The following is a 13509-nucleotide window of genomic DNA, read 5'->3' on the forward strand; positions in this document are numbered from 1 at the left end:
TACTTGGTCAACAGCCATTCAGGTCACACTGAGGGTGGCCGTATAAACAACTTTAACACTGTTACAAATATGCGCCACACTGTCAACCCACACCAAACAAGAATGAGAAAAACATTTTGGGAGAACAACCGCACCGTAACACAACATAAACATAACAGAACAAATGCCCAGAACCCCTTGTAGCACTAACTCTTCCGGGAGGCTACAATATACACCTCCGCCCCCACTACCACCAAACCCCGCCCACTTGAACCAACCCCCCCATCTCCCGAATTCGGAGGTCTCAAGGTTGGCAAGTATGCTCTACCTACAGTCAAAAAACAGCATCTATCTATATCTTGACCAAAAAAAAAAAAAGACATGTATGTTTAATGGGAACTGTTGGTAATGGTTATGTGCAGTAAAACTTTACATGAACTCATCTCACCTTAATGTGTGTTCCTAAATTTGTGTTGGAAGTCTTAGGTAAAGAGAGCAGTTATCACTTTGGTTTACAGAGTAAACAACTAAAAACTAAGGTTTTAGGTATTGTTCTCTGTAAATGCATACATTTGTCTAAATATAGCCAAGGACACGCATTATTGTGAGTTTCCTGCACGTCATCTTCATCACTAAAGGAAAAATATAATCTGCGGAAGAGAATTGATCTGCCTTTTTTAATTCGTCAGCTGGAAGCTTCTCTCTGTCTCTAACTCCCTTGTCGTCATGTGACATGAGTGCGTGATGACCCGCCTTATCTTGCCTCTGATTGGCCAGTCTGCAATGTTTAGCCCAAACCTTACCCAATTTTGACTCATCATATGAACACAAACCAATCATCATGGATTTTCTCTGCATGTTCTCATTCATTCAGGGCATTATATTTTCTTCATATGATTTGAGGCCTGGATTTGAAGTCCATTTTCTCTCTTTGAAGCGTGTAGCTTTGATGTAAGCTACCTAGCTACATGAGTTTATAAGTAGCTAAGCTACTGAAAAAACTACTTATTAAAAAAGTAGCTAAGCTACTGGAAAATGTAGATAAGCTCCGTAGCTTAGCAACATGTAGCTTGTTACTGCCCAGCACTGTTGGTGGGGGTGTAATGTTGTTTATAATTAAACATAAAAACAGCAAACAGAAAAAATAAAATTACATTAGAAATAAATGTCTAAATATAGATAGATATATCATAAAGAATAATTGAAATATGTTATCCCTTTGCATACTTGCCAACCTTGAGACCTCCGATTTCGGGAGGTGGGGGGTGCTGGCGTTGTTGGGTGCGGGGCGTGGTTGGGGGCGTGGGGAGGAGGGGAGGAGTATATAGCTAGAATTCACATAGCTATATATATATATATATATATATATATATATATATATATATATATTTAAGAAATACTTGACTTTCAGTGAATTCTAGCTATATATATATATATATATATATATATATATATATATATATATATATATATATATATATATATATATATATATATATTATAAAAGAGAAATACTTGAATTTCAGTGTTCATTTAGTTACACATATACACACACACACATAACACTCGTCTACTCATTGTTGAGTTAAGGGTTGAATTATCCAACCTTGTTCTTTTCTCTGTCACTATTTTTCTAACGATGCTGAACACCCTCTCTGATGATGCATTGCTGTGTGGCACGCACAAAAGTGAATTCATCAAATGCACTAGAGTCTGGAATCTTCCATCTCTCCCTAGAATGGCCCAAAAACCGGTCAATCTTTGCTTACTGAGGAAGATCTTTACTGCCAAGCAATTGGTAGTCCACTACTTCTTCCTGGAGGCTATCCAGGTGCAATCGTAGCTGCGGCTTGGAACTTACAAGCATATTTCTTTATCTTACTCGTCATCGGCGTCGCCATGGCTGTATCTTCCTCGTTCTTCTGCACTCTCTAAAAGCCATAGATGTTATTGACACATATGCATGTACAGTACATGGCAGTGTTATCCTGTTTAAGAGTGTCACAACATTACTGTTTACGGCAGACAAACTGCTTTACGGTAGTCGAAAACATGACTGCTGTTGTTGTGTGTTGTTTCCACGCTGGGAGGACGTTAATGAAACTGCCTAACACTAAACCCATATAAGAAATCGAGAACTCGCCCTTGATCATTCTACAGTTATAACGTCATCGGGCAGCCTCGCTGTTTATATTTTGGGAAAGGCTGTCGACAGGTCACTCAGGTCCGCACGGAGCTGGAGGAGACGTGGCCTCCAGCTCCGCCTAAATTTCGGGAGATTTTCGGGAGAGGCACTGAATTTTGGGAGTCTCCCGGAAAATCCGGGAGGGTTGGCAAGTATGTCCCTTGGACACATTTTTAGCATTAAAGATGCTAAAACCGATCCTATGTACTGTAGGTCAATATACAGTAGGCTGTATAACGTAAGCTTTTTCTTATAGGTTTGCAAAGCAAATTAGTGTAATAACTGATAATAAATCTTATTTATAAACAATTTTATTATTAGAAAAAGACAATAACAAAAAACAGCCGTTGGCCAAAAATGGCCCCTGCACCACACTTTGGACAACCCTGGTTTAAGGTGTTTCTCTTTGGGAAAATGGGAAAATACAAAAGTATTTGTTTTAACAGAGTGAATAATTCATTATTATTATTTAATGTTTTAATAAATCAATTTTCCTTATTACCTGAAGGACAGCATTGATAATTCCAGATTGTAGCCTTGTTCACTTGATCTGCGCATGTGTGTGAATACACCATTAAAGGACACTCTTACGTGACTACAATTGTTACACTAAATAACATTACAGTATATTTCTTTATTTTGTCATTTAGTATGTTTCACACAACAAATTAACAATTAAAATGTATTAGCTTATGAATTAATTTTCATGTGAACTTGTGAAAATGTCAACATAAAGTGTACTGTGAAAAAATACAAAAATATAGTGTTATTTATTGTAACAATTTTACTTGCATGAAAATATTTCTCCAATGTGCATTTACATTTCCCCATTTTTTAAATTCATACACATGCACAAATGAATGGAGTGTATTATTTTAATTATTTGCAACCGGCAGACTGATTTTATCTTATCTGCTTGTATTTGTACGTTTAAGTATTTTCTTGTGAAGCAACGTGTTTGGAAAAAAAGATGCTAGCCAAAGAACGGGCTGCGCTATATTGCACAATCGTCCACTTTTATGCACACTACCTGGGCTTGTGGAGATGCACTGCAACACAAAAATTTACATTTTCTGTCCCTCACTTGAAATGCGTGAACTTGGCATATTGCTGTACCAAACTGAAGACAAGCAACAAGGAATGTTATCAACAATGGAAAAAATAGACCTAAAAAATGTCAAACTTGGGCTTGGATTGAGGTTGTTTCCCCGACGCAGAGGGAAGTTAGCATGAGCGAGACGTGAATGTGAGTACATCTTTAAATTTATTTATACACTATAATACAAAACAGGTCAAATTAAGGACGCACTCAATGGCGGATAATAATCTAGGCTATGAAACACAAACGGGAAACAAAAACACTTGCTCGATGGCATGAATAATGGATATAAACAAAAGACTTAGCGCAAAGGGAATTGACCATGAACTATAAACAAAAACTTACATGACAAGGAACTGTGGACGAGGGCATAAATGTAGGAACAGCATGGGTAGGGTGTGTGTGAAGATGCCAGACTGAACACTTGGCAACTACCGGTTAAAATAATACCAATGATAATTACAAGCAGGTGTGAAAACTGAGGACAGGGGCGTGACATGTCAGGTGAAAACTAATGAGTTGGCATGGAGATGAAAACAAACCAGGAAGTGCCAAGACAGAACTAAATGTCCAAAAAACTAAACATAACCTGACAAAACATGGCAAAAACCAAAACATAATCTTACAGGCGTGACAAAAAAGAACTGTACAGAGGCTCCTCTTACATTTACATTACAATGTTCTGAATGAATCAATACAGTATCCAAATGTGTTGTGATGGTAAAAGTTTAACCTCTGTGACAAAATAATTTTCTCTTGTTTTTGTTGTGTCATAACAAATTCAAAACAGTAAAAGCCATTCAAAATAGACAGTGTGCTAGGTCTAAAAGGAGCACTATTATATCACTAAAAATGATTGACTAAGATGCAAACACCACGTGCTGAACAGCTCGCGCAATATGTAAAATCAATGTACGTTTGAAAAGTGGTGCAGACCGGCTTATTTAAAAGATGATTTTGGAGTGTACGATACGGTGCATCACCACGGAGATAGCCTTGTTCACTGCACATTTATATTACCTTGCTCCTACCAACTGAATCGTGCTATGTTTTCAAACATGCAGGAGACATGTACTACTTTTTATGGGCATTGTAGAAGCAGTCCTTCAGTGCACCTATAATGAAACCAATTTTTTGTTTTTTTTTACCCCCGAAGGTGCGCTCATTTAAAAAAGGCTACACTCACTCCTCTTAAGACGCAAAAAATGCATACTTAGAGAAGTTTTTTTCACATAAGAAATATTATAATAATATATATTCTATCTAGAAGAGAGTCCAGCCCCTCTCAAGAGGACTGGTTCCAGAGCCCTTGCTGTGCCTCGAAGTGAGTCTGACTATATCTAGCCAGAACTCCTCCACCTCGTGCACCAGCTCAGGCTCTTTCCCCCCCAGCGAGGTGACGTTCCATGTCCCAAGAGCTAGCTTTTGTAGCCGAGGATCGGACTGCCAATGCCCCTGCCTTCGGCTGCCACCCAGCTCACACTGCACCCGACCTCTATGACCCCTCCTATGAGTGGTGAGCCCTTTGGAAGGGGGACCCATGTTAAGTTTTTGGGCTGTGCCTGGCCAGGCCCCATGGGGACAGGCCACCAGGAGCTCGCCATCGAGTCCCGCCTCTGGGCCTGGCTTCAGTGGGGGGCCCCGTTGACCCGCGTCCGCACATGGGAGATCTGGGTCGTTTAATTTGATGGGATAAGAATCAGCACCTCCAAGTCCAGGTCCATGGTTCTCGCCCAGAAAAAGATTGAAGAATGGGTCGCAATATCGAAAGGCAGATCGGTGTGGCGTCTGCAGTGATGCGGACTGTAGTGAAGAATGAGCTGAGCCGGAGGACAAAGCTCTCAATTTACTGGTCGATTTACGACCTTACCCTCACCTATGGTCCTGAGCTTTGGGTTATGACCAAAAGGACAAGATCACAGGTACAAGCAGCCGGAATTGGTTCCCTCCGTAGCATGGCAGGGCTCTCAAAGATAGGGTGAGATGCTCTCATTCAGGAGCAGGTCAGACTAAAGCTGCTGCTCCTCCACATCGACAGGAGCCAAATGAGGTGGTCCGGCATCTAGTCAGGATGCCCCCCGGACGCCTCCGTGGGGAGGTGTTTAGGCCACGTCCGACCAATAGGAAGCCACGGGGAAGACCCAGGACACGTTAGGGAGATTGTCTCCCGGCTGGCCTGGGAATGCCTCGGGATCTCCTGGGAGGAGCTGGACAAAGTGGCTGGGGAGAGGGAAGTCTGGGTGTATCCCAACCTCGGATAAGCGGATGATGATGGATGGATGGATGGATGGATGGATGGATGGATGGATGGACATTCTACGTGGGAAAAACAAATGTCATTATGAAAACAAAGGACACCAAAACACATAAATTACATTGGTTTTAATCAGCCACTTAAGTCCTCTAGCATCTATAAAATCATTGAATGTTGCTGAATAGAAGATATGTCTAATAGTTTTATTTCTGACCGTCCAAAATGTTGATACACCAAACACTTGGGACGGAGGATTCTAGTCTTTCTGTGCAGCGTGAGCACTGATCCTGCAACTGTGTGTGGAACTGTTAAGTTTGTATATCCTTCTGATATGTGCAAAATAAAACAAGAAAACACCACACTACTTTTTGAACAAGTAGTGATTACTGAAGCTTAACCATTTTTAGACCCATGTAGCGAGGAGGCTTAAATCAAAGCTACTAGCTACAAAGAGAGAAAATGGTCTGCGAAACCATCCCTAATCACACAGAGAAAATACAATGACCTGGTAGAATGAGAACATCCATACAAACGAGGAAAATCCATGATGATTAGTTCGTGTTCGTATGATGAGTCACAATTGGCTAAAGTTAGGGCGAAATGTTACAGACTGGCCAATGAGAGGGAAGAAACCAGGAAGCAAAATCATAACAGAGACGCACTCCTGTCACATTACGACAAGGGAGTCGGGACAGGGGGACGCTTCAAGCTGACAACTCAAAAAAAAAAAAGCAAGATACTTGAAAATGGCAGAGGAATTCCCTCCTGCAGATTAGATGTTTCCTTTAGTGATAAAGAGGACGACCAGGAAACCCACAATATTGCGTGTCCTTGGCCAAATTTGGACACATTTATGCATTTAGAAAAAATAATGCCCAAAACCTTGGTTTTCAATTGTATATTCTGTACATCAAAAATCACAACTGCTCTCTTCATCTGAGACATTCTTAACAAATTTATGAACACCCATCAAGGTGAGTTATGTTCATGAAAAGTTTAAGTCACATGCATTCATATATATATGTATAGGCAGTGTAGTTAAGGTAGTTGTTAGTTCCCATTACCGTATATATGTATGTTTAAATGTGTGTGTATATATATATATATATATATATATATATATATATATATATACATATACATATATATATACATATATATGTATATATATATATATATATATATATATATATGTATATATATATATATATATATATATATATATATATATATATATATATATATATATATATATATACAAATATATATGTATATATATATATATATATATATATATGTATGCTCAACCAACCGAGCTAGACCGCCCCGGACAAGTCTCCACCTCATCGCAGATTAGTATACATATATATATATATATATACATATATATATATATATATATATATATATATATATATATACATATATATATGTATATATATATATATATATATATGTATATATATATATATATATATATATGTATATATATATATATATATATATATATATATATATATATATATATATATATATATATATATATATATACATAAATATGTATATGTATACTAATCTGCGATGAGGTGGAGACTTGTCCGGGGCGGTCTAGCTCGGTTGGTTGAGCGGCCGTGCCAGCAACTTGAGGGTTGCAGGTTCGATCCCCGCTTCCGCCATCCTAGTCACTGCCGTTGTGTCCTTGGGCAAGACACTTTACCCACCTGCTCCCAGTGCCACCCACACTGGTTTGAATGTAAAAATTAAATATTGGGTTTCACTATGTAAAGCGCTTTGAGTCACTAGAGAAAAAGTGCTACATAAATATAATTCACTAAATCAATACCCCACCTTCTGCCCGATTGTAGCTGAGATAGGCACCAGCACCCCCCGCGACCCCAAAGGGAATAAGCGGTAGAAAATGGATAGATGTATATATTTATATATATATATATATATATATATATATATATATATATATATATATATATATATATATATATATATATATATATATATATATATATATATATCCATCCATCTTCTTTCGCTTATCCGAGGTCGGGTCGCAGGGGCAACAGCCTAAGCAGGGATACCCAGACTTCCCTTTCCCCAGCCACTTTGTCTAGCTCTTCCCGGGGGATCCCGAGGCGTTCCCAGGCCAGCCGAGAGACATAGTCTTCCCAACGTGTCCTGGGTCTTCCCCGTGGCCTCCTACCGGTTGGACGTGCCCTAAACACGTCCCTAGGGAGGCGTTCGGGTGGCATCCTGACCAGATGCCCGAACCACGTCATCTGGCTCCTCTCGATGTGGAGGAGCAGCGGCTTTACTTTGAGCTCCTCCCGGATGGCAGAGCTTCTCACCCTATCTCTAAGGCAGAGCCCCGCCACCCGGCGGAGGAAACTCATTTCGGCCACTTGTACCCGTGATCTTATCCTTTCGGTCATGACCAAAAGCTCATGACCATAGGTGAGGATGGGAACGTAGATCGACCGGTAAATTGAGAGCTTTGCCCTCCGGCTCAGCTCCTTCTTCACCACAACGGATCGATACAACGTCCGCATTACTGAAGACGCCGCACCGATCCGCCTGTCGATCTCACGATCCACTCTTCCCCCACTCGTGAACAAGACTCCTAGGTACTTGAACTCCTCCAGTTGGGGAAGGCTCTCCTCCCAACCAGGAGATGGCACTCCACCCTTTTCCGGGGGAGAACCATGGACTCTGACTTGGAGGTGCTGATTCTCATTCCGGTCGCTTCACACTCGGCTGCAAACCGATCCAGTGAGAGCTGAAGATCCCGGTCAGATGAAGCCATCAGGACCACATCATTTGCAAAAATCGGGAGACCTAATCCTGCGGTCACCAAACCGGAACCCCTCAACGCCTTGACTGCGCCTAGAAATTTTGTCCATAAAAGTTATGAACAGAATCGGTGACAAAGGACAGCCTTGGCGGAGTCCAACCCTCACTGGAAATGTGTTCGACTTACTGCCGGCAATGCGGACCAAGCTCTGGCACTGATCGTACAGGGAGCGGACCGCCACAATAACACAGTCCGATACCCCATACTCTCTGAGCACTCCCCACAGGACTTCCCGAGGGACACGGTTGAATGCCTTCTCCAAGTCCACAAAGCACATGTAGGCTGGTTGGGCAAACTCCCATGCACCCTCAAGAACCCTGCCGAGTGTATAGAGCTGGTCCACAGTTCCACGACCAGGACGAAAACCACACTGTTCCTCCTGAATCCGAAGTTTGACTATCCGGCGTAGCCTCCTCTCCAGTACACCTGAATAAACCTTACCGGGAAGGCTGAGGAGTGTGATCCTACGATAGTTGGAACACAGCCTCCGGTCCCCCTTCTTAAAGAGATGAACCACCACCCCGGTCTGCCAATCCAGAGGTACTGCCCCCGATGTCCACGCGATGCTGCAGAGTCTTGTCAACCAAGACAGCCCCACAGCATCCAGAGCCTTAAGGAACTCCGGGCGGGTCTCGTCCACCCCCGGGGCCCCGCCACCGAGGAGCTTTTTAACTACCTCAGCGACCTCAGCCCCAGAAATAGGAGGGTCCACCACAGATTCCCCAGGCACTGATTCCTCATAGGAAGACGTGTTGGTGGGATTGAGGAGGTCTTCGAAGTATTCCTTCCACCTATCCACAACATCCGCAGTATAGGTCAGCAGAACACCATCCGCACCATACACGGTGTTGATAGTGCACTGCTTCCCCTTCCTGAGGCGGCGGACGGTGGTCCAGAATCGCTTCGTAGCCGTCCGGAGGTCGTTTTCCATGGCTTCCCCGAACTCCTCCCATGTCCGAGTTTTTGCCTCAGCGACCGCTAAAGCCGCACACCGCTTGGCCTGTCGGTACCTGTCCACTGCCTCCGGAGTCCTATGAGCCAAAAGGAACCGATAGGACTCCTTCTTCAGCTTGACGGCATCCCTCACCGCTGGTGTCCACCAAGGGGTTTTAGGATTGCCGCCCCGACAGGCACCAATTACCTTGCGGCCACAGCTCCGATCAGCCGCTTCGACAATAGAGGTGCGGAACATGGTCCACTCGGATTCAATGTCCAGCACCTCCCTCGTGACATGTTCGAAGTTCTTCCGGAGGTGGGAATTGAAACTTTCTCTGACAGGAGACTCTGCCAGACGTTCCCAGCAGACCCTCACAATGCGTTTGGGCCTGCCAGGTCGGTCTGGCATCCTCCCCCACCATCGCAGCCAACTCACCACCAGGTGGTGATCGGTAGAAAGCTCCGCCCCTCTCTTCACTCGAGTGTCCAAAACATAAGGCCGCAAATCCGATGACACAAGTACAAAGTCGATCATGGAACTGCGGCCTAGGGTGTGCTGGTGCCAAGTGCACATATAGACACCCTTATGTTTGAACATGGTGTTTGTAATGGACAAATTGTGACGAGCACAAAAGTCCAATAACAAAACACCACTCTGGTTCAGATCCGGGCAGCCATTCTTCCCAATCACGCCTCTCCAGGTTTCACTGTCGTTGCCAACATGAGCGTTGAAGTCCCCCAGTAGGACAAGGGAATCACCCGGGGGAACACTTTCCAGTACTCCCTCGAGTGTACCCAAAAAGGGTGGGTACTCTGAACTGCCGTTTGGTGCGTAAGCACAAACAAAAGTCAGGACCCGTCCCCCCACCTGAAGGCGGAGGGAGGCTACCCTTTCGTCCACTGGGTTGAACTCCAACGTGCAGGCTTTAAGCCGGGGGGCAACCAGCCCGTCGCCTCTCACTGTCGGCAACGCCAGAGTGGAAGAGGGTCCTGTCCCTCTCGAGAGAAGTGGTTCCAGAGCCCTTGCTGTGCGTCGAAGTGAGTCCGACTATATCCAGCCGGAACTTCTCCACTTCGCGCACTAGCTCAGGCTCTTTCCCCCCCAGTGAGGTGACGTTCCACGTCCCAAGAGCTAGCTTATGTAGCCGAGGATCGGACCGCCAAGTGCCCTGACTTCGGCTTCCGCCCAGCTCACATTGCACCCGACCTCTATGGCCCCTGCTATGGGTGGTGAGCCCATTGGAGGGGTGACCCACGTTGCCTCTTCGGGCTGTGCCCGGCCGGGCCCCATGGGAACAGGCCCGGCCACCAGGCGCTCGCCATCGTGCCCCACCTCCGGGCCTGGCTCCAGAGGGGGGCCCCGGTGACCCGCGTCCGGGCGAGGGAAATCTGGGTCCATGTTTTATCTTCTTCATAGAGGTCTTCGAGCTGCTCTTTGTCTGATCCCTCACCTAGAACCTGTTTGCCTTGGGAGACCCTACCATGGGGCATAAAGCCCCCGGACAACATAGCTCCTAGGATCATTGGGACACGCAAACTCCTCTACCACGATAAGGTGGCAGCTCAGAGAGGAGTATATATATGTATAAAATGGATAGATGTATATATTCATATGTATATATAAAATGGATAGATGTATATATTCATATATATATATATGTATATATATATATATGTATATATATATATATATTATATATGTATGTATAATATATATATATATATATATATGATATATATGTATGTATAATATATGTATGCATATATACGTATATATGTATGTATGTATGTATATCTATATACATACATCCATCCATCCATCCATTTTCTACCGCTTATTCCCTTTCGGGGTCGCGGGGGGCGCTGGCGCCTATCTCAGCTACAATCGGGCAGAAGGCGGGGTACACCCTGGACAAATCGCCAGCTCATCGCAGGGCCAACACAGATAGACAGACAACATTCACACTCACATTCACACACTAGGGCCAATTTAGTGTTGCCAATCAACCTATCCCCAGGTGCATGTCTTTGGAGGTGGGAGGAAGCCGGAGTACCCGGAAGGAACCCACGCATTAACGGGGAGGACATGCAAACTCCACACAGAAAGATCCCGAGCCTGGATTTGAACCCAGGACTGCAGGACCTTCGTATTGTGAGGCAGACGCACTAACCCCTCTGCCACCGTGAAGCCCCAATATATACATACATACACACACATATATATGTATGTATGTGTGTACAAACCCCGTTTCCCTATGAGTTGGGAAATTGTGTTAGATGTAAATATAAACGGAATACAATGATTAGAAAATCATTTTCAACCCATATTCAATTGATTGCACTACAAAGACACGATATTTGATGTTCAAACTCATAATTTTTTTTTTTTTTTGCAAATAACATTTACCGTAGAATTTCATGGCTCCAACACGTGCCAAAGTAGTTGGGAAAGGACATGTTCACCACTGTGTTACATCACCTTTTCTTTTAACAACACTCAATAAATGTTTGGGAACTGAGGAAACTAATTGCTGAATCTTTGAAAGTGGAATTCTTTCCCATTCTTGTTTTATGTAGAGCTTCAGTCGTTCAACAGTCCGGGGTTTCCGCTGTTGTACTTTACGCTTCATAATGCGCCACACATTTTCGATGGAAGACAAGCATGGACTGCAGTCGGGCCAGAAAAGTACCCGCACTCTTTTACTACGAAACCACGCTGTTGTAACACTTGTCTTGCTGAAATAAGCAGGGGCGTCCATGATAACGTTCCATGGATGACAACATATGTTGCTCCAAAACCTGTATGGACCATTCAGCATCAATGGTGCCTTCACAGATGTGTAAGTTACCCATGCCTTGGGCACTAATACACCCCCATACCATCACAGATACTGGCTTTTGAACTTTGCATCTATAACAATTCGGATGGTTATTTTCCTCTTTGTTCTGGAGGACACCACATCCTCAGTTTTTAATTTGAAATGTGTTTCCCAACTTCTTTGTCACGTGTTGCTGGCATCAAATTCTAAAGTTAATGATTATTTGCAAAAAAAAAACATGTTTATCTTTTTAAACATCAAATATGTTGTCTTTGTAGCATATTCAACTGAATAGGGGTTGAAAATTATTTGCAAATCATTGTATTCCGTTTATGTTTACATCTAACACAATTTCCCAAATCATATGGAAATGTTGTTTGTATATATATATATATATATATATATATATATATATATATATATATATATATATATAAATAAATATATATATATACATATATATACACACACACATACATACACATATATATGTATATATATGCACGTATATATATATATATATATATATATATATATATATATATATATAGGGAGTCAGAGACAGCGGAACACTTCAAGCTGACGACTCAAAAAATGTATATCCTTGACAATGGCTGAGCGATTCTCTCTGGCTGATTAGATTTTTCCTTTAGTGATGAAAATGATGTACAGGAAACTCACAATAATGTGTGTCCTAATAGAAAGTAACTTAGATAGGCCCCGGCTGTCCCCCGCGGCCCAGAAAGGGACACGCGGTAGAAAATAGATGTATGTATAGTTGCTGAGCTTACAGCATTTTCCGAGAAGCTTGCCCATCACTGCTTGTATAAGATTGAAGACAGAGACGCAAGATGGATTGCCTGCCTTTTTCTGCTCACTTAAGAGATGCAATCCACTTTCCACACAATTAGTGCGCAAAGTGCACACTAAATGTGTTTTAGCACGTGTTTTAGTACATGCAAACCTTTGGTAAACCAGGCCTTTAAAAATCAATATTCATGCTAATTGTTACAAAGTCTTCCTCACCTTCTTGCCATCCTCTCTCTCCAGGTGAAGGTAATATGTAGGATACATGCCTCTGTCCATGCCTTTCTTATCCCGCGTGATCCTGCACTTCACTCTGACCCCCTGCGGTGCAGGTCGCAATGAGAACTCCTCAAGGTCGTCTACATCAATGGTGGGTTCAGTGACGGGTGGTGTTGGTGCTGATGCAACCTCCTGTAAAAAAAAACAAAAAAACAATGGCACTTTTTAAGGGGAACTTAATTTGTTTTGAAATTTTGCCTATCGTTCACAATCATGAGAAACAAGAACACATATTTCTTTTTCTTAGGATTTTAAAGATGATTAAAAAAAAGCTTTAAATTTACGGCT

The 13509-nt window shown here is 42.8% G+C and overlaps 1 protein-coding gene across 3 annotated transcripts in view; it reads right to left on the reverse strand.

Moving 5' to 3' along the window:
- Positions 1–13509, reverse strand: part of tub (TUB bipartite transcription factor) — a 200456-nt gene that overhangs the window by 28652 nt on the left and 158295 nt on the right. For all 3 annotated transcript variants that reach the window (XM_061883431.1, XM_061883439.1, XM_061883449.1), the window contains exon 7: positions 13162–13353. In XM_061883431.1, coding sequence (XP_061739415.1) covers positions 13162–13353 — 192 coding nt within the window. The remainder of the gene's footprint in view (positions 1–13161; positions 13354–13509) is intronic.

Source organism: Nerophis ophidion, linkage group LG02 (genome assembly GCF_033978795.1).
Source record: "Nerophis ophidion isolate RoL-2023_Sa linkage group LG02, RoL_Noph_v1.0, whole genome shotgun sequence".
NCBI classification, from domain to species: Eukaryota; Metazoa; Chordata; class Actinopteri; order Syngnathiformes; family Syngnathidae; genus Nerophis; species Nerophis ophidion.